This window comes from Sceloporus undulatus, chromosome 6 (assembly GCF_019175285.1).
Source record: "Sceloporus undulatus isolate JIND9_A2432 ecotype Alabama chromosome 6, SceUnd_v1.1, whole genome shotgun sequence".
Classification (NCBI taxonomy): Eukaryota; Metazoa; Chordata; class Lepidosauria; order Squamata; family Phrynosomatidae; genus Sceloporus; species Sceloporus undulatus.
The window spans coordinates 167,362,513-167,382,185 of record NC_056527.1 but is presented as its reverse complement, the minus strand read 5'-3'; the positions used below and the strand labels follow the sequence as shown (position 1 = coordinate 167,382,185).

The 19,673-nt window shown below is 43.8% G+C and overlaps 1 protein-coding gene across 1 annotated transcript in view; it reads left to right on the top strand.

The window, feature by feature from the left end:
- Window positions 1-7,966, top strand: part of SLCO3A1 (solute carrier organic anion transporter family member 3A1) — a 60,314-nt gene extending 52,348 nt beyond the window's left edge. The window contains exon 10 of the mRNA XM_042475577.1: window positions 113-7,966. Within this exon, the coding sequence (XP_042331511.1) occupies window positions 113-492 (380 nt within the window). The 3' untranslated portion in view covers window positions 493-7,966. The remainder of the gene's footprint in view (window positions 1-112) is intronic.
- Window positions 7,967-19,673: the final 11,707 nt, after the last annotated feature.

The window sequence follows — 19,673 nt, the reverse complement described above, 5'->3', positions numbered from 1 at the left end:
TATATTTAATGGGGCTCGAGCATATGCACTTTTTGCCTTACACAGGGAGATCTGGAACGGATCCCTTGCGCAAGGTAAGGGCTCACTGTATCTCTATTTTCTGCCTTCATAGGTTTTATCCCACCTCCTCTCATCTTTGGAGCAGGGATTGACTCTACCTGCCTGTTCTGGAGCACATTCTGTGGAGAGCAAGGAGCATGTGCGTTGTACGACAACGTAGTCTACAGGTACTTGTACGTGAGCATTGCTATCACCTTGAAATCACTTGCCTTCATCTTGTACACCACCACCTGGCAGTGCTTAAGGAAGAACTATAAGAAATATATCAAGAACCACGAAGGTGGTCTCAGCACCAGCGAGTTCTTTGCCTCCACGCTGACCCTGGACAACTTGGGACGGGACCCCATTGGCTCCAGTCCTTCTCATAGGACAAAATTTATCTACAACCTGGAAGACCACGAATGGTGCGAAAACATGGAGTCTGTTTTGTAGGGACAGCCGAGGGTGGATCGCTAACTCAAAGGTTCTTTTTAAAAGCTAAAACAGAGTATATGAAAAAATGTAATATATAATATACATAGACATTTGGGAAAGTGCAAAGCAAAACGGTGGATGCTACTGCTACTTCTCTGAAACGACCATAATGTTCCAGAATATTTCTCTGCATTGTTAGGGATGAAGGGGAAACCTTTGTCCTTTGGTCAAGAGCAGATCTAGCAAGATTGGGAAGAACTAGATCATTTAAAAACAAACAAACCCTGGCATGAGAAATGGAGATCCAGAGTCATACATCAGTGTGCCGGATGTGTTGGCCGGTGACACCAATGTGCCAGCAGCTTGAGATCCAGCCTGGAATTAGAGAATGGAGCAGCTGTCTCTCCTTGAATATAAAGGCAAAACAAACCAACAAGGAAACCTAAATGCAGAGAGAAGGAGCAGAAGGAAGCCACAAAGTGGTTTCTGAAACAAGTGCCCTTTCAAACCATTGGGGGTGACCTTTGCAATACGAGCTAAAAGGATATAAATATGGGTGCTACTCAGTCCCAAGGTTTCTTCAGTATCTCTTTTCCCCCCTCTTTCTCCTCTCCATCATATCAAAGGGGTAACCATGTTGGAACTCCTCAGCCAATTCAACCTCATCATCACCAGCTCCAATGCTAGAAGATGCACCATCGCATCATGCCGCCGCTCTTACAACACCAGCATCATTGAATTAACATGTTATCAATCCCATTTTGGTACGGGAATTTGGGAGTGGGGTTTCCCTGGCTGTGCCAGGAGATGGGGAGGGGGGCATTGGATGACGCTTGCATTGACCAATCTCTAACCTTTTGAAATTCTGTAGGGATGAAGGTAGTCTAAGGATGAAGAGAGACGTAGCATTACAGGTGTGGTTCAACCATCAGACTTCTTAACCAATGTACATTTTTCTAGACTAGGGTGAGCTTTGGGAAGAAAGCATAGGTTTTCAGGGCAGTTTGTTTGGACCATGAAAAGGTCGGGCAGGTGTGTGTGGAGGGGCACCTATATCTAAAGCAAATGTTCAACCTTTTATTACATATTGATGGCTTTTTTAAAATTGCTTGGGTGAGGCCATACAGTGATGAATGGATATATGTGCCACTCTCTTTTCTTTAATACTCCTGAAGGAGGGTAAGGGCAACATATCACTTTGGCATGGGAAGCATCTCATTGATCCAACATTCCAGTTTATGGTGACATTTGGCACGGCAGAGACAAATGCCCAACACCATTTCACTGCCCTCTTCATGGGTGGCCAAAAAGGGAGCCATTTTGGGGTGGGCAGTGACATCCAAACTTTTTTTTTTGCAGGGTGATGGGGCTTGGCTTTATTAAAATGTATGCTGGCTTTCTCTTTTTAAGACTTTGCAAAAGCTCTCCCCCAACATAAAAGCAGAATGCTTTCCATAGGGAGGAATTCCAGGGAAGAATTCTGGCTAGCAGTGATGGGATAATGGAAGACATCTGGTTTTATACCTTGCAGTTTTTCTTGCATTGACACAGAGTGAGATGCACAACACACACATTTACATTTAACCATTGGTTAACCATTAATTCATTGATGGGGTACTATAAGCAGTTTTACTCCCACATGCTATTCCTTTCCAATACTGTACAGTTACTGTTTCCTCAAAGGTAGATGCTTCTTCCACTTTATCCGCAATAGAGGAACATCTAGGTTTATGGGAGGTATTGTAGTCAAGTGCTGGAGAAGGGAAAGGCCATATGAGAGTGGTTTTGATTTGTGCAAAGTTGTGTTTGACTACAGTTGTAGGGCAAAATAGATCTATGATCTTAGAGTCCATGTGTGGTGCAAAAGCATAGATCTCGGTGCTCTTGGTTAGTCCCAACTAGAGAATGCATAGAATCAATGGCTGAATGGAGAATGAACATGAAGGTGAATCCCATTGATTCAAGGGGTTTGCTGGAGTTGGGACTAAAAGCAGGACATGAAAGTAGATTGCAAACTGAGCATTTTTTAAAAAAAAGATATAGATGAAAAATGTAATATAATGTAATATATATATATAATATATATATAATATGGCCACGTGTGCCCCGGGGGCCTTTTTTGTGGTCCTTAGGACCCTATTTCTCTTGAATATTTCTGGAAAAAATGCAAAAAAGTGCAGAAGGAATTGCACCAAAATGTCTCAAAATGATCCCTAGAGCATGGATTTCCACCAGGTTTTCAGGGGAGCTGGACCAGTTTAGACCCCGGAGAAGCCTTTTTATTCATAAGTGATTTATGTTCACATCCTATTGTTTTAAAAAAGGACTTTCTGGGTCCTAAATTGGACCATAAAAGTCCAAAAAAAGATGATGAAAATGCCTCCTATGCGCCCTAAAAGATGTTTGGGGGACATTCCCCCCGTTTTGTGGGCAGAGGTGGGTGCAGGGGGGACCAGGTCTACTTCTTAGCCTTCCACAGTTGCCCACCCCTGATATATAAGGATATTTGGGAAAGTAAAAGCCAAATGTTGGCCACCGCAGAATACCCATGTACCTATTTCCGGACAACAGTACACCTCCATTCGTTTCTCAAAAGCAGAGCATGCAAGATCGAGGAAAACTGGGATTATTCTGTGCTGTAGTCAGAGATATCTGCAAGGCATTACATTTGCAAAGTCTCATGGAGGAGAATTAATGGGACACACACAAGTATATAGATATTTATATATTTGCTATAAGCCAAATATTGGTATAGAGATATAAAACTGAAAGGAGTGGATTGGTCCTGGGCAGGTCATTTTGTTTTTATTTCTCTTGATGGTTATTATTATTATTCTCTTCTCAAGTGCTTGGAAACTAAATGAATTAAATGTGATATTTTTAAAAGGCATTGCAAAGGTTGTGACCTATGGAACGAGGCTGCGTAAAGAAAACAGATTGAGTGAAAAGAATGAACGGATTGTGTCATATTTTACACAGTGGTTTTGTACACTTGCCTGACATACTATGCCTTCCTCTAGTAGGGTTGCTGGGAGTTGTATGTATATGGGTTTCAGGTTATAGATCCAATCCTGTTCATGTTGCTGTGCATTCTGAGTTCCATATACTGTATGTTTTTCTTCAATGGCAATTCCTCTTCATGTCCTATCAGGACCTGGTTTTGAAAGGTCCTCCAAATGGCAGGCCTGAAGACCTTTGGTCAACAACAACAACAACAACAAAGGGGTAAACCTCAAAATGCTAGTTTAATGGGGTGTCTCAATGTCCTCAGAAATCTTTTCTCATTGAGGATAAAGAAGTTGGTGGGTATTCTTTCTACCCCAAGCAGTGGGAGGGCTATCATTTTCCATACAGAGGGAAATATCCCAAGGTTTGCATCAAACATGATTTGACTTGGGACTTGAAGTGGGGATGCTTCAGCAAATGATGTCCCCTTGGTTTGCTTGGAGGAGATGGAGTACCTCTCTGCCTCTGGGTTTGTCATGTTTAATAGGCAAGTCTTGGCTTGGAGTGGTGCTCTTGAGGGGTTGGGGACCAGGGATTGAGGGACATAATACATATATACATATGATATACATATGTATATCATACATATCTTCTTTCCCCTCTTTCTGGCCATGGACTGTATTTTTTATGCTGAAATTACCATCCATGTAATATATTGCAGATGGTAATAGCTGTACTTGCCTCCCTAAGCCAATTAATTAAGTGAAAGCATGAGTTTGCATCACTGATTGATGCTTATGAGCCTTTGAAATTTCCCTGTACATTTCCCCCTCACTTTGAAAAAGAACCCAATGCTTACATGTTTAAAAGTCCTTTTCTTTTTCTCTTACTTTCAATCTGGCCTGAATACAACGCTCACTCCCAAGGAGGGTAAACCCACTGAATCAATGAAACTTACAGAATTATTGGTTTACCAAGAAGCTGTATATACAGCCCTGAAGGGGTGGCATGCAACCACTCCTTCTTCAGCCAGATTGGGGCTGTGGCAACCTCATGCCGCAGCCCCGATCCAGCCTCTGGCGGGTGCAAAAAGGAGCCGCAAAAAGCAGCTCCCTTTTGCACCCTCCAAAGGGCACCATAGTTGCAGCGGCAAGGCTGTATGGTGCCCTTTTGGCTGTATGGTGCCCATTTGGATGCAGTGCCAGAGGTGCGTCATGATGTCGTGTGCCATCTGGAGAGGTGCATGGCTTCAGGGCGCCCTGGGTGGAGTTGGGCATGTGTCATCAAGACTCTGCATCCCAACTCTGCCCCTAGACTAGCCCCTAAGTTCCCATTGATTTGGTGGCCCTAACTCTAGTTGGAACTACCACTGGTCTTAGGCAAATCTTTCTCTGAGTATTTCATGCTGGCTCATATCCACATAGATTACAAAAAGACAGAGGCACAGTGCAAAAATGCCTAGGAGAGGAGGTGCAACAGTAAAACTCCAGAGAGAAATCTATGCACCCATCCCACTCGTGAAGTCTACTATGGGGCTCTTCTCTGTCCCATCTTTCAGGACAATAAACTGAATGCAGGAGGCATGGTCTTCTCTGCTGTGGCGCCCAATTATGAAATACCTGCCCTGCCTTAGAGTCCTGACTAATGCCAAAGTTGCTGTCATTCTGGTGCCAAGTAAAAACCAACATGAGATTCTCTACCCCACAGCCTACGTTTTGTGACTTTATGAACTCATAGCTCCATTGCAGAAATGCAATGAAACCTTGTTTGTGAATGGTGAAGATGCACATCCGGCCACTGGAAAGAGTGTTCTGAATAAATCCCAGATTACAGATTGGATTTGAAAATTGTATCATTTTTGGAAATTCTTTCATTGGAAGAAAAACTGCTAAAATTACTCATTGATTCCATCATCCCAAATGCCTGATCTCAAGAAGAATATCATACCCTAATGTTGCTTTAGGTCTCTTCCACCACTTTCACCTTCATTCCATCCCTGGATCAGTTCATGTCAACAAACCATCTCATGCCTGTTTTACATTTTTGTGACAACTCTGAATTAGAGCCACAAGTCATTACTTCTCAGTCTTATTCATACATGGACAGATGTGGGGAAGGAGGGAGCTCATCCATTCTAGTTACATAATATCATCTGGAAAGAAGAAAATGGTTTGTCCCTGCCTTGCCTTTGCTGAAGGTCTGGGTTGGGTTGTCTGAAAATTTGTCCATCCCCTCACTTTCTTTGCATGGACAACACAGAAAGCTGAACATGCATGTGCCTGAAAAACCTTTCCAAGAAATGGAAGCAAATACAAAGACCTGGAGCCTCGGTTTGCATTTTCTCAAGGCTGTGTTTCACGAGGTGCACAAAATTAGGATCCTGTTGGTTTTCAAAACATTTGTGCACAGTTGACAGTAGTCTTTTCAACCATAGGTCTTCATACCTATAGTTTTCTTAACAAATACATTCAGAGGAAGTTTCCTGTTGCCATTGTGTAGCTTGCCCTAGGTCACCCAGTGGATGGTCATGGCTGAGCAGGGATTTGAACCCAGAGTTTTAGTCCAACACTCAAACCACAGCACCACACTGGCTCTCCTAGACACTGGTCCAGCCACTGTATTGTTGTATGTGTATTTGTGTGTGTGTGTGTGTTTTTAAAGGGAATATGAAAAACATATCCAATATACTCATTTCCGTCCTAATCATGCCATGCGTCATCCTGAGATGGCAATAAGCAATAAGAAATGTTATCAGGTACAAGTGAGTACCTTTGAGCAAATAATTGACCAGAATGGTTATATCCATATCTTCCCCTCCCACATGAAAAAATGATATGCAAAGGAGATTTTTCATAGCTGCTTATCAGAGAACAAGACATTATTTCTTTAGCCTCCCCCCCACAAGTGTTGTGACAAATGGAAACCCAACAAAATTGAAAACCCAAATAGACATCAAAGTGGTTTTAAAAATAAATAATCCAATGCATTAAGAAATATTATCTATTAATTCAGCACAGTTCTAGAACATTTCGGTGTAATAATGCTTGAAATAAGTCTAAAGCAGTCACACAAATGCATGTTATAAATGTTTCTAGGAAACCAATGAGGTAAATCCAAATTGTGGCCAGAATGAGTTACGAATGAGGAACCGCAGTAGTTATATAGCTACATAGTGACTCCTGGCCTCTTTCACACATATATCCAATCTCTGCCAACTGGACATTTTTGTCCAGTGTGGAAAGTCTGAATTCATTTCAAGGCTGCGGAATAGATGCTGCCTTTAGAAATGCAGATGTCCATGCACACTGGGTTGTCAATGCAGTTGCATAATGTCACTTTTGGATGGATGGCTGCACTCCCTTGCCAAAAATCTAATTATTCCCTCAAAATGCTCCCAGATGTTTTCTGGGGGCATGCAGGACATTTTGCCCCCCCTGGGCCATTTTAGACCCTGGGGAGACTTTTGTTATGCTTCCTATTCCATACCCAGTTTGGCAGGGTTGGCACCATTTAATCCTCGGCCATCCCAGTTTCTCTTCCTTCTTCCCACTTTCCCCCTCCATCCATCCTCATCTACCCCATTGCTGCAACATGAGTTCACATTGCAAAAGTAGTCCATTAAACCAAGAAGGTGGAGTAGAGAGGAGGGGATGGAGTCTTGCTCTTCCTAAACCCAATACATACATTCCAGTTTTTCTGTTAAAATAGTACTTTTGTGTGTTCGTTGTCATTTTGCCCTCTTGTTGCCTGGCTGCGCTCTTTTGGTGGCACTATGGCCTGGCTTGGCCACATGTATCCCAGTTTTCATCTGTGGAACATGGGAGAGCATGCTGTTCACTTCTTGGTTTGTCCAAAAGCCTTGTCCTTGGCCTAAAAGGGCACAGTGGGTTTATGACTCCCAGGTCCCTTAGAAGGCATTTGAAGGCTACACATTTTTTAAAAACTGAACTATATTTTGACCATTGAGGGGCCACATATCAGCTGAGAGGCCATGCTTTTCTCATCCTTGATCTACATTGAAGGACATGTCCAAATCCTGAGATTCTCCCCCATTGCCTTGGCATCCTCAAAAGTAAGGGATCCATAATCCCTTCCTTTTAGAGCCCTGAAATCCATTCTGTTTGGCCTCTGATTCCTCTGTTCTTCTCATTCTCTAATTTTGTTCAACACAATCTTGGTGTTTTTGGATTATTTGTGCTCCTAAAGGCAGATTGTTCCAAAGGCTGCAAATGACGGAGCCTTTGGATGTTCCTGCTTTGGAGAGATATCTGGCAACACTTCCAATGTTAATTCTTGCTTTTCATGGGGAGGGAGAGGGGAGAAAGATGGGTTTTCAAAAGTAAGACAGCAATCTCCTTCTCCTCCTGACCAAAAGGAGGAACAAACGGAAAAGAGAAAGAGAGACGGTGCTCAGTATATTTTGAGTACCGCATTCTGTATTTTTGCAAGCTTATATTTTGCAGAGGAGTTTAGAAGAAAAAAATATGTGATGACGTGAATTATAATGTACTGTAAGTTTGCTGTAAATTATATTAAAAGCACTATTTTCATTCATCAATGATGTCCTCCACTGAACTTTTTATTGAGCACGTGATGGGCAGCATGAAAATGTCGTATCAGAAATGGAAGTGGTTTGATGTCACTTCCTATTTTGGCCTTTTGGGTAAAAGCTGGGCTCACATATTCTCCAACTGTCCTGGTTTAGCAGTTTTGAATAATCTTCTGCCATCTCACTTTTTCAACTGCTTTTAAAAAGTCCCTGTTTCTCTCTCTTCCTCCCACTTCTTCCCTTTGTTCTCAGCTTACTCCAATGGCTACACACTGATTTCAAAATGCAGAAGTGGAATATGAAGTGGAATAGAAGTGGAATAGAAATGTAAAGTGCTATTGCTATTGTTGAATTAAAAAATAGGCATTCTGGGGTGTTTGTCTCAGGTGTAAAAAATGGTGTTTAGAGCCACATTTTGCCCATAGGTTGCAACTTCCCAACTCACGTAACTTGGAGACTATGCAAGGGCATCACTATGCAGGGTGTGGGGGATGCGGGCCACACTTGGTGAACCTAAGAGGGAAGTGTCACCCGGTGCATTGGTGAGAATGGGCTGCATTCTGGGTCTGGTGTCTCTGGTGGCCAGATGGGAAAGTGAGTTGCCTCATTTTGCCTTCCCTTCTTGTCTACATCCAGCTGTGGTAGGTCCTGTTGAGTCCATGTCCATGTGCTGTGGCTAATGTCTGTCTCATGTGCTGGCAAGTCACCATATCCTTCTGTTTCTGTTTCTGTGTCACAGCCTGATCCTGGGTCCTGGGAATGAGGCATGATACAGGTTTCCTATGAAGGCCTAATTCCCATTACCTTTTAAACCAGATCGCAAATCTGTTCAAACAACCCCGGTTCCCACTTAAACAGAATTGCTGAACTGATTCCGAGAGGGGGGCCATGCGCTACATCCATTTAACTCATGTCTTTTTAATATTGATATTTTCCACATCTTTTTCAATAAATCGATTCCACACAAGTGTGAACCAGATGTGGATTGGAATTGATTTAAATTTGCCCTTTGGCTAGCTGGAGGGGGTCCATTTTGAACTGATTCATTCATGAATGTGAACCACAAGTGGGCTATTTTACAGGGAGAATGTAGTGGGAACCACGCTCTGCTGTTGAATTGATCCATCGATTTGGATCGCACACCGATTTATCTGTAAACGGGGATGAGGCTGAAGTTTAAAAGAGCTGTCCATGGTGCCAAGCAATTGAAGGACAAAGTTCAGTAGCTTTACCAGACCCGAAAGGCTGTGGGGTGGCAGGAGCTGCCCACTCCCAGTAGTGGCTACTGGTGGTACTGGGCTGCTTTACAAGGGCTGGCAGCTCTGCTGTGCAAGTGGTAAAGAGATTCTCGGCGGTCTCCCATCCAGCTAGCAGCTCCACCAGACCCAGTAAAGTGTGTTAAAGAGAGGAGATATCATTAAAAAAAGGGATCTGCACCAGGCGTCAAATATACTAGGTATGCCACTGCAGGTTTCATGAGATCCAGAATGCATAGCATTTGACAAAGAAATGGACATGGAGCCAGGTCCCATGTATGCATTTGTCACTTGATGACTGTGCCATCGAGTGACAATTGACATATGCGACCAAGCCATCACAGTCCTCTCAGCGTTTTTGTAAGATTCATCTCCCACGTTTCAGAGCCACTCATCAAATACCGCTCCCACGGCCATGACAAAACCTGAGCTAGACTTCATCAGCACGGATTACGTTCCAAAGAAGGAACGTAATCCAAAAATTGCAGATACCGGAGGATATGTTTTCATGTATTTGTCATGTTCTGCTTGGCTCCCTGCTCCCTGGATTCGCTTAAGAACAAACAAAGCCAGCGGATGACAGGATCAGATTTTGTTATCTCCAGAGGAAACTGAAAAATAATCCTTACAATTATTATTCACGCTGCACAAGAAGACAAAGAAACCAAAAAAGGGAAAGAACAGAAAGCTATTGCCAGCTTCGCCGAGCCGTTTCTCTTCTGAAGGCAACAGTCCTCCCTAAAGAGTTTAAACAGCTATCTGTTCTATGTAACACGTTTCCAAAAATGTGTTAGCTAAAGGGACATCATTCTTTCTCTTCTGTATCCTCCATTAAACAAAGTCTGCTCTGCTTAGGTGAACCTTCCTCAACCTGGAACGATGCAGACATCAGCAGCAATGGCCATGCTGGCTGGGGAGGATGGACATTGTAGTCCAACCCATCTGGAAGGCAATCATTTGGGGAATACTATTCTCCACCAAGAATGAAACCACAATCTAGGCTGTGTGTGCACTGTGGTTTGTCACCATTTTAACTACTGTGGTTCAAAGCTATGGGATTATGGGATTTGTAGTTTGTTCTGGGACCAGAGCTCTCTGATAGGGAAGGCAAAATAGCTCACAAAACTACAGGTCCCAGAATTCCATTGCACTGAGCCACGGATGTTAAAGTGGTGTCAAACTACATTATTTCTGCAATGCAGGTGCAGCAATTTTTTGGTGATCTTCCATACAAGGACTAAACAAGCCTGACCCCGCTTAGTGTCTAAAGTTAGGATTGCAATGTTCAAGATGATATGGTGCTAAAACAAGGTGACTTAGATGGCTCTCCTCTCCTACATCTCCCCAAAACAAAGAAACCAAGATCTCCTACAGAGTTTCACGAAGGGACTTGAATCTCCAGAGTCCGAATCCAAGGGTCTAACCACTATGCACCCCGCCTGTGCTTGAAGCTGTTTGACTTGAGTCTTCTGTCAACACAGATCCAGGCCAGGTTGAATTTCCTTTCAGTCAACAGGCTTGGCCAATTTTGCATTAAGCAGCTCTGGAAAAGTGACAGCAGCAGAGACAAGTGTGCCCCAGACAGCAGAGAGCTGTCAAAACCCTGCCATGGTGAGTGGTGACAAAACATGAAGTCTTTGGCTGTGCAGAAGAGAAGGGTTTTCTGACAACCTCTCAAACAACCTGTCTTTCCAAGTTCTCCCTCTCCCATAATGCTTCAACACCCACCCAGGTGAATTATGATCCTGGGCCAAATGGTTTTTTCCCCCTTCTGCAATCGGCCCCTGCACCTCGCAAGCGCCTCGCTCCTTTTTTGTAGTTGTGTGGTTGTTGTGAAAGCTTTTCAGATCAAGAAATACCCCGCTGTCCCTTGTCCTCGTCCTTTTGTCAGTGCTGTCCTTTGAACTGAGCAGAGACAGAATGAGAGAAAGAGAAACCCGGCTATCGCTAAGCAACATGCATGCCATCATTATAAAGTACCCCACACAAGAAGAAACCAGGGAAACCTTATCTGCAAAATACCAATAGGAATAGTTCTCCAGCAAAATAGCAAGGAAGGCTTATAGCCAGGGATCATAGCCAGCCAGACGTTTGACACAATTGCCCTAGATGTAGGCCCATTCTGGTTTCGACTAACCAACAAGAGTTGGGGCACTATCTGACTTAGAAGCCAGCCATTCTCAGATGTTGGAGCTCCAGATGTTTTGGACCTCAGCTCTCAGAACTGACTGTTGGCCAAGCTAGCTGGGGCTTCTGGGGGTTGAAGTCGAAAACACCTGGATGACTAAAGAAAGACATATGTAGAGGAATGCAATAATGAATTATACTCTACTGTGGCAATGTGGGACATGTCCCGGAAATTTAGGTGGGGTCATGGAAATGTAGGACAGGGGACCTACGAATGCAGGTCCTGTAGGATGCGTCCTCCACATATAGTGCTGTCCTACAAATCAAGATTGCTCTACATAGGACCGTCCTCCCCTTGTAAGACGTATCATCCTGTTGCCCTTTGCTGAGCCTATTTCAGCTTGGCAGGGGCTGTCTCAATTAATCTTCTGTCATCCCACTTTTTCAGCTGCATTTAAAACGTTCCAGTTTTTCTCTCCTCCTCCTCCTCTGTCCTCAGCATACTTTCATTGTTATAAACTGAATTCAAAGTGCAAAAGTAAATTAATGCAGTTTGACGCCACTTTGACTGTCATGGCTCCATCTTATGGAATCCCGGATTTGTAGTTTGTTGTGGCACCAGAGCACTCTGAAAGCGAAGGCTCAATAGCTCACGAAACTAGAAATGGCACAATTCACTAGCATTGAGCACTGAGCAATTTTGCATCAATGCAGCCCTTGTTATCAGTTGTTGAGGAATATAATATGGGGAGTGTAGCTACATTCAGGTCCGGCTTGTGGGTTTCTCATAGGCAACTGGTTGGCTACTGTCGGAGCAGATGGATGGTCCAGGTAGGCCTTTTGCTTCATCCAGCATGGCTCCTCTTACATTCCTGTGAGTTTGGGAGCCGAGATGAAGATCTCTGGAGGAAAAAAATGGGGAAACAAGCTTCTCTTTCTTGTTGAAGCTCTCATTAGAGAACATATGGGAACGCCTCCAGGGTCTCCTGCCAGCAGCCAGCCAAGATCATTCCAGGTCCAGAGCCCCACTGTGCCTTTGCAGGGGCTGCCGTCATGAATCATTGCTGCTTAATGAGCAACTGGAAGCTGCCTGCTGATGATGGAGGCCCCATACCAAGCAGTTCTCCACCCGGGATGGCAAGGAGTGCCTTGCTGTGCAGCAAATGGAGTAGGTTTGCAAATGGCACTTGGTCACTGGGGCTAAAAGCATTTGCTAGGCCCAGAGACTTGTGGAGCCCAGCACCATTGATCCCTGTGAGCATGTAGATATGTAGATTCTGTGAGCATGTAGATATGTTGGGTGTGGAATTCACATCTGCATGAGCATCCAAAGTTTCTAGCCTAGACCCTGGGATTTGGACAAAACCTGAAACGTCAAAGCAGTGTTGTTGTGCTCAGATAGCCCTTCTTTTCACTCTGAGGACTGAAAAAGAAGAGCTAAACCTTAAGGTCTCAGAATCCTAGTATCTGGCCTCAAACCTTTTGCTAGTTCTGACTACAATCGTCCCTCTTATGGGGTTTCCATAAGTGTTGGCAATGGGTCTCCTTTAGTTTGGATTCAGGTCTTTCTCCAATATCATCTGCAGGAATACATTCATAAGCCTGACCTTTTTGCATGACAATTTCCAGAATTCCCCAGACCCTTTCTCTGGCTGAGAGGAGAAGCAGCTAAGAGCAGAGGAAAGAGCTAAAGCTTAAGCACATCAAGCTACAGTTAGATCTAGGAATTATAAGAAAGGTAAATGCCAGGGGCTGTTTATCTGCCTATTGCTGCCTAACCAATGATTCAGATTAACTTGTTATGGCATTGAGGCATTGCTTTTCAAAGGAAGGAAGGAAGGAAGGAAGGAAGGAAGACAATTCAGCTCTTGATAACCCTTAGTTCTTATATTTTATTTGGATATAGGATACACCTGTCTGTGCCTACAGATGGCCCCATAAAACCATGGATCACCTCTCATCTTCTTTGCCCCACTATGTGATTCCAGCGCTGGGCCTCCTTTGGTTGTTAAACACCTCAATTGGAATAATTGGGAGAAGCCATTGGTTACACCATCTCTGGCAGTAACATTCCTCAGGGGTCCTGATGCCAACAAAATGGCATCTTGGCATTAGGAGAAAGGCCCAAAGATTCTTAGGGCAGAAGGTGAAAGGTAAGCCGTAAAAATTGGACCCAACCGTAAAGCTGACATCTGTGCAAAATGAAATGTTTTTTCATCCTCCAACTGTCTATTCTAATTAAGTCATCCCAAGCATTTAGGGACCTTGCCAGCTCTCTTGGCCCAAACTGGAGTGCTAAGTTCCAATTCTTCAACGGTGGCTTTGTTCCGTCAGATGCTGTCCTTGCGTGGTTCCACATGGCAGAGACCAACAGAAAGGAAGCGGCTGTGCGCAGTTCTCCGCCATGCGGATGCACAAAGGTTGTCTATCTTTTGATGAGGCATAGGCATTATACATGCCCTGGTAAAAATAGGGGGGGAATGCTTTGCCAAAAAGGATGAGGACAAAAAAGGGCTGTTGGACAACACTGGCCTAGGCTAATCGATATAGATGAAAATGTAGAAATGGTTTTTTAATTCTGTGGCCCTATTTTGATCCCTCTCTCTGGCTTGCCGCTTGAATGAAGCTGCGTCTGCACTGCAGAAACAATGCAATTTGGCATCGCTTTAAGTGCCATGGCTCAATGCTATGGAATTCTGGGATTTGTAGTTTGGTGAGATCTTTAGCCTTCTCTGCCAGAGAGCCCTGGTGCCACAGCAAGCTACCAGTCCCAGGTTTCCAAAGCATGGAGCCATGGCAGTGAAAGAGGTATTAGATTGCATTGTTTCTGCAGTGCGGATGCCAAGAAGAATGTTTGGCTGTCAGACATGACTGACACGGCGTCTCTTCCAATGTTAGGATTTTCTGATTTCTGTCCAAGATCCTGAACCAATCTGGGGTGGCCTCAGACTAAAAGTTCGGACTAAAATCCAGAACTGATTTGCTACCCTACTGACGTGGAGACCTCTAGGTACCCCTTCCCTGGCTCCCATCCACACATGATACAAAATAATATCCCTTCCATCCGAACACCCCTCACTCTGCACCCGCTTCCAAACCTAATTAAGCTTGACGCTATCGCTGTTTCCATCACATTAAGACCCCACTTGGCTCTTGGCATCATGCCACGCCAAGACAACACTGCAGCTTTTAAAGGGAAACAGCAGATTTTGGTTCAATTAAAAATTCATCAAAATGCAAATGAGATCCCAATCTCTCCTCCCCTTTGGAAGCTTTACTCGCTGTGGCATTTTTAATCACAGATGGAAGTGGGAGGCAATATCCGTTGCCTCAAGAACGGGGGAGCGGAGGGGGTCTTTGTTGCCCTGTACTTTCAAGTTATTAAAGATGGAAAAGATTGATAAGATGGACAGACAGGCGGACAGATATGGATCAACATTTGAAGTGCGGTTTCTGAACCCCAGGGGACAGAATTTAATGGAGAAAAATACTGGAAGGGTTTTTTTAAGCCTTCCTAGATGTTGCATCCAATGGTCCTGATCCATAATAGAAGCCTACATGTTTCAAGAGAGAACATCTTGACTCAGTGCAACACTAGTTAATTTTAGGAAGGATAGAGGCAAGTTGGAGCAGGTTCAGAGAAGGACAACAAAGACGCTAAGAAGTATGGAGAACAAAACATAGGAGGAGATGGGCATGTTGTGATTGTTGCACAGAAGGTTGAGGGGTGGCATGGTCATGCTCTTCAAATATCCCAAGTATTGTCACAAAGAGGAAGGAACAGGTTTGTTCTTTGCTGCCTTTGAGGGTAGGGCCAGGTCTGAAGGCTTTAAGGTACAAAGGGGTAGGTTTCAGTTGAACATGAGAAGAAACGTCTTGAGAGTAGGAGAGCTGGGCTAACAAAATGAGTTTCAATAGGGAGAAATGTAAGGTACTACACCTAGGCAGAAAAAATGTAAGGCTCAGATATAGGATGGGTGACACCTGGCTTGACAACAATACATGTGAAAGGGATCTAGGAGCTCTAGTAGACCACAAGTTGAGCATGAGCCAGCAGTGTGAGGCGGCAGCTAAAAAGGCCAATGCAATTCTAGGCTGCATCAATGGCAATGTAGTGTCTAGAGGAGTCTAGACTCAGGGTAGTAAATAGTGCAGCTCTATCCTGCTTTGGTCAGACCTCACCTGGAATACGCTTCTGGGCACCACAACTCATGATGGATGTTGACATGCTGGAATGTGTCCAGAGAAGGGTATATTTAGGTCAAGAGATGACATGGTAGCCATGTTTATATATTTTAAAGGGTGTCATATTGAGGATGGAGCAATCTTGTTTTCTGTTGCTCCAGAGAACGGGATACATAGCAATGGATTCAAACCACAGGAAAAGAGATTCCAGCGCAACCAACTCTATTCCTGTTTCACCCAACTCTATTACTCTATTTAAGGTATTGTATTTAAATAAGGAAAATGAAATGCAGAGGCATGAGAAGGTTGACACCAAGGCTGACAGCAGTATATGTCTATAAGGCTCTAAGGGTTTTAGTATAGCTTGACGCAGCAGCCCCAAAAAGGCCAATGATATTCTAAGCTGAATCGACAGAACTTTAGTGATCGGATTGGGATAAATTACAGTATTGCTCTAGTCATCTTTGGATGAACTAGTCCCCCAGTTCCAATATTGACTGGTGTCTTGTACTTACAGACCTTGTTCTTTATTGCTCATCTTGGAAGGATTTTATGAGCTTTATACCATCAGTAATATGGGCTTGCTTTAGAGCTATTGAGTTTTGCATCCCTGCCCCACCACTATTATTTCTCAAGATAAGGTGACTTTTTTCCAATCCTGATTATATATACATCATTTTACCCCTTACGTGCGCCATATGAATGCAAAAAGTCATGTGCAGTGCAGAACAAGGCACTGTGGTATTTGTAAATTCCCAGGCCTTTGTGCAAAGGTAAACGTTGGGTGCCTTTCATTAATGGAAAATTTGCACATCACAGCAAGTCTCTGTATCAGTTGTGCAGAAACTGAGGCCCTACAGATGTTGGTGGACTCCAGCTCCCATCAGCCCGGCTTGAGCAGCCAATAGTCTGGGATGATGGGGACTGCAGTCCAACAACATTTGAGGAGAATGCAGTCTTCCTAGCCTTCAGTATAATAGCAGCTCTTGCATTGTAGCTAAATGTTTTTCAGTGTGTGTGTGTTGATTTTAATGGGTTCTGGAGTTACATGAAAGGTCCCTGTATAACTTATCTATGTAAATCCAGCCACTGTACTGAGTTCATTAGGGGTCCGTAATTGCCACAAAGACATTCAGAATGTATGGCAAACACATCCTAATTGTGAGCTAATTGGCTTGCTCTCGTTATCTCGTTACATGGCAATTAAGCATTTTAGCAGATTAAAGGGGAATCAAAAAATTTATGGGTTCCCCCATAAACAGGAATAAAGACTTTTTGACGTCCACATGGTACAAGGCTTTTTAAAATATATATACTGGGGGAAAATTTTAATAGGACAGATTCATGCATTTTTATTCTAAACTGTGTGATCTTCAGGTGTTATGACCTACTTTGGTTTAATGTGCAGTTGGTCCTCCATATCCACTGATTCTAGATCCATGGATTCAACCATCCACAGCTTGCACACCAAAAGCAAACCTGGATTGTGCTATTTTATATAAGGGACACCATTTTACTACTCCATTGTCTATAGTGGGACTTGAGCATCCATGGATTTTGGTATCCATAGGAGGAACCGAACTCCAGCAGACACTAAATATGAGTGGAAAGTACATGTAGAAATACACATATTAATGGGAAATCATCACTTTGTCATTGCACAAGTTAACCTGGGTTTAAGGACTAATGCTCGGCTTGAACAGAGGTCAGCATATGAAAGCATGCCAACTGCCTGTTAACTCACGTGTCTCGGCTAAAATGTGTGAAAGGGCCATCCTTTTCATTGATGCCTGTCCTTTCTGGAAAGGGATTAGTGGAAATGTTTTCCGATCCCCCAGATCTCTTGCTGGTGGGCTGCTTTGCCATTGTTCAGCTTGTATCTATGCAACGGAGGCACAAAAGAGACAGGAGATGCTGTCCTCAGGAAACATAGTCAGAGGTAGCCATGCAGCAAAGTACAGCACAACAAAATCAAGATCCACCAAAGAGTGATACCTTTATGGGCCAACTGAAATGCACAAAATACACATGCAAGCTTTCAAAGCTCCATTGGTTTCTTCATCAGGCAAAAGATGCTTAAAGATCAAACAGGAGAAGAAAAGTGATGACGGTAGAGTCACAGGCCTACATTTTGGATCAGATGTTGCTTCTGTTGCACCTCAATGGTTCTGGAGGGATCTCAATGCAAACAAAGGCCGCTCCTTTTCTTGGCCATATGGGGACCAAGGTCAAAGAGCAATAAAAGACAGGGAATCGTATTGCAATTCCAATATCACTTGTATTTTATTGCCATTAGTATCTCCCAGGTGACAAGTGACAGGACTGGGAGAGATGGACCTCCCATCAGTTTGGTCAGCTGAACTTTTCTCTTTCCTCCTCCTTCTCCCATGTGCCATGGCTTCTCTTCTGTACCCAGGCTATGCAAAAAGATACGTGGGATCTTCAGCTGCAAAAAAGGCTTCTCTCTCAAAAGGAAAAATAAATTCTGGGGAGTAATCTGAAATATAGTGAGAAAGAAGAGACAGGGACTTGAAGTTCAAGAGTGCCAAGTGTCAGTAAGAAGAGGAAGGAGAAGGAAGGCAAGTCCTGAAAATGCAGCAGGGAAGTAATATTGGAGCTCTTTTCTTAAAAGGAAAAAATGGCAGCATCTCTCAGCTGGGGAGGTGTTGCCTCGAAAACACTGGCGGAGCTGAATGCGGGGAGGTTTTCTATCTAAATACTTCAGGCAGCTCACCATTTTGTTAAATTGTACGTATATATCTGATATATTTTCAGTGACATCACTTGGGTTGTTGTCACCCATTGCAATAACTGATGGGGTCCATCGCCATGGACTTCTTTGGAAGGGAGATATCCAGGACATAGCCAACATTTCAGCCTTCTGTCGAGGAGGAATTCCAGAACGTCCTCCATTTTGAGCACAACGAAGAAGCACAATGCAAATGTTGAAAGGTTATTTCCCCCCTTAATTTCATCAAAATGCTCAAATGGAAAGAATAATTGAAATGTAAATTTGGTCAAGGGTTTGTTGCTGGTAAAGTGCCATTTTAAGTATTTGTCTTGCTCAAAGTTCTGGAAGTATATTGCAAGTCTAAATGTCTCGCACGCCCCCAGTGACAGCACTCCATATTTTACATGTAAGTATGGGCCTCTTCAGACTGGCCAGCCTGGGGGTGGAGTCAGGTTATTGCGTCCAAATGACGCATGTCCCGACTCCGTCCCAAGGGTGCCATGATGCTGCGCACCGCTCCACATGGTATGCATTGACATGGCACTCCTCTGGTGCTGCGTTCATACGATACAGTGCTGAAGGAGCACCTCCAAGCCTTGACAACGCAGCTATGGCACCCTTTCCAGGGTGCAAGAAGCCACTTTTTGTAGCTCTTTTTCGCACCCTGGGAAGGCCAGATTGGGGCCGTGGCATGTGGTTGCCGTGGCCCCAATCTGGCGCAAAAAGGGGCAGCTGCAGGCCGCCTTTTAGGGGTGGTCTGTAGAGCCCTTATAGTGACTTTTTTTCCAGCACAGCCCAGAAAACTCACTTCATTGGATTACACCTCCTACAGTTCCTCAAAGTTCCATGCTGTTCCATGCTGACTGGAGGGATGCTGGGAAGTGTAATCCAACAAAATGACTTTTCTTCCCCAAACTTGGAGGCGCTTGCCTCTATAAATCTGCATGAAAACACTACTGTAGGGTCATGTTAGCATCACCATAAGTTGGAAATGACTTGGATTATGACAACCCCATGAATTTCATAGGGTTTTCTTAGGCAAGGGATACTCAGAGGTGATTTGGCCAGTTCCTTCCTCCAAAATAGTGTCTCCAGTGGTGGCCCATCCAAATACTAAACAGGACTGACTCTGCTTAGTTTGCAAGATCAGACAGGATCTGGTGCCTTTTAATGTATCCAGACCCTTAAAATAGACCTAGCAAATATACCTGGTGCTAAATAACAGCCGTTGCACAGACTAGGTTAAAAACATTATTAAAATATGTGCACAATAGCAAATGAAAAAGGCCGCCATGTGAATGTTGACACAGATTAAAGCAAACACAGAGAGAGAAACTCTGACATTTCCATCAACACTATGCTATTTATTTTTTCTTTCCTTCTTTTCGTTCTCAAATACTCTTTT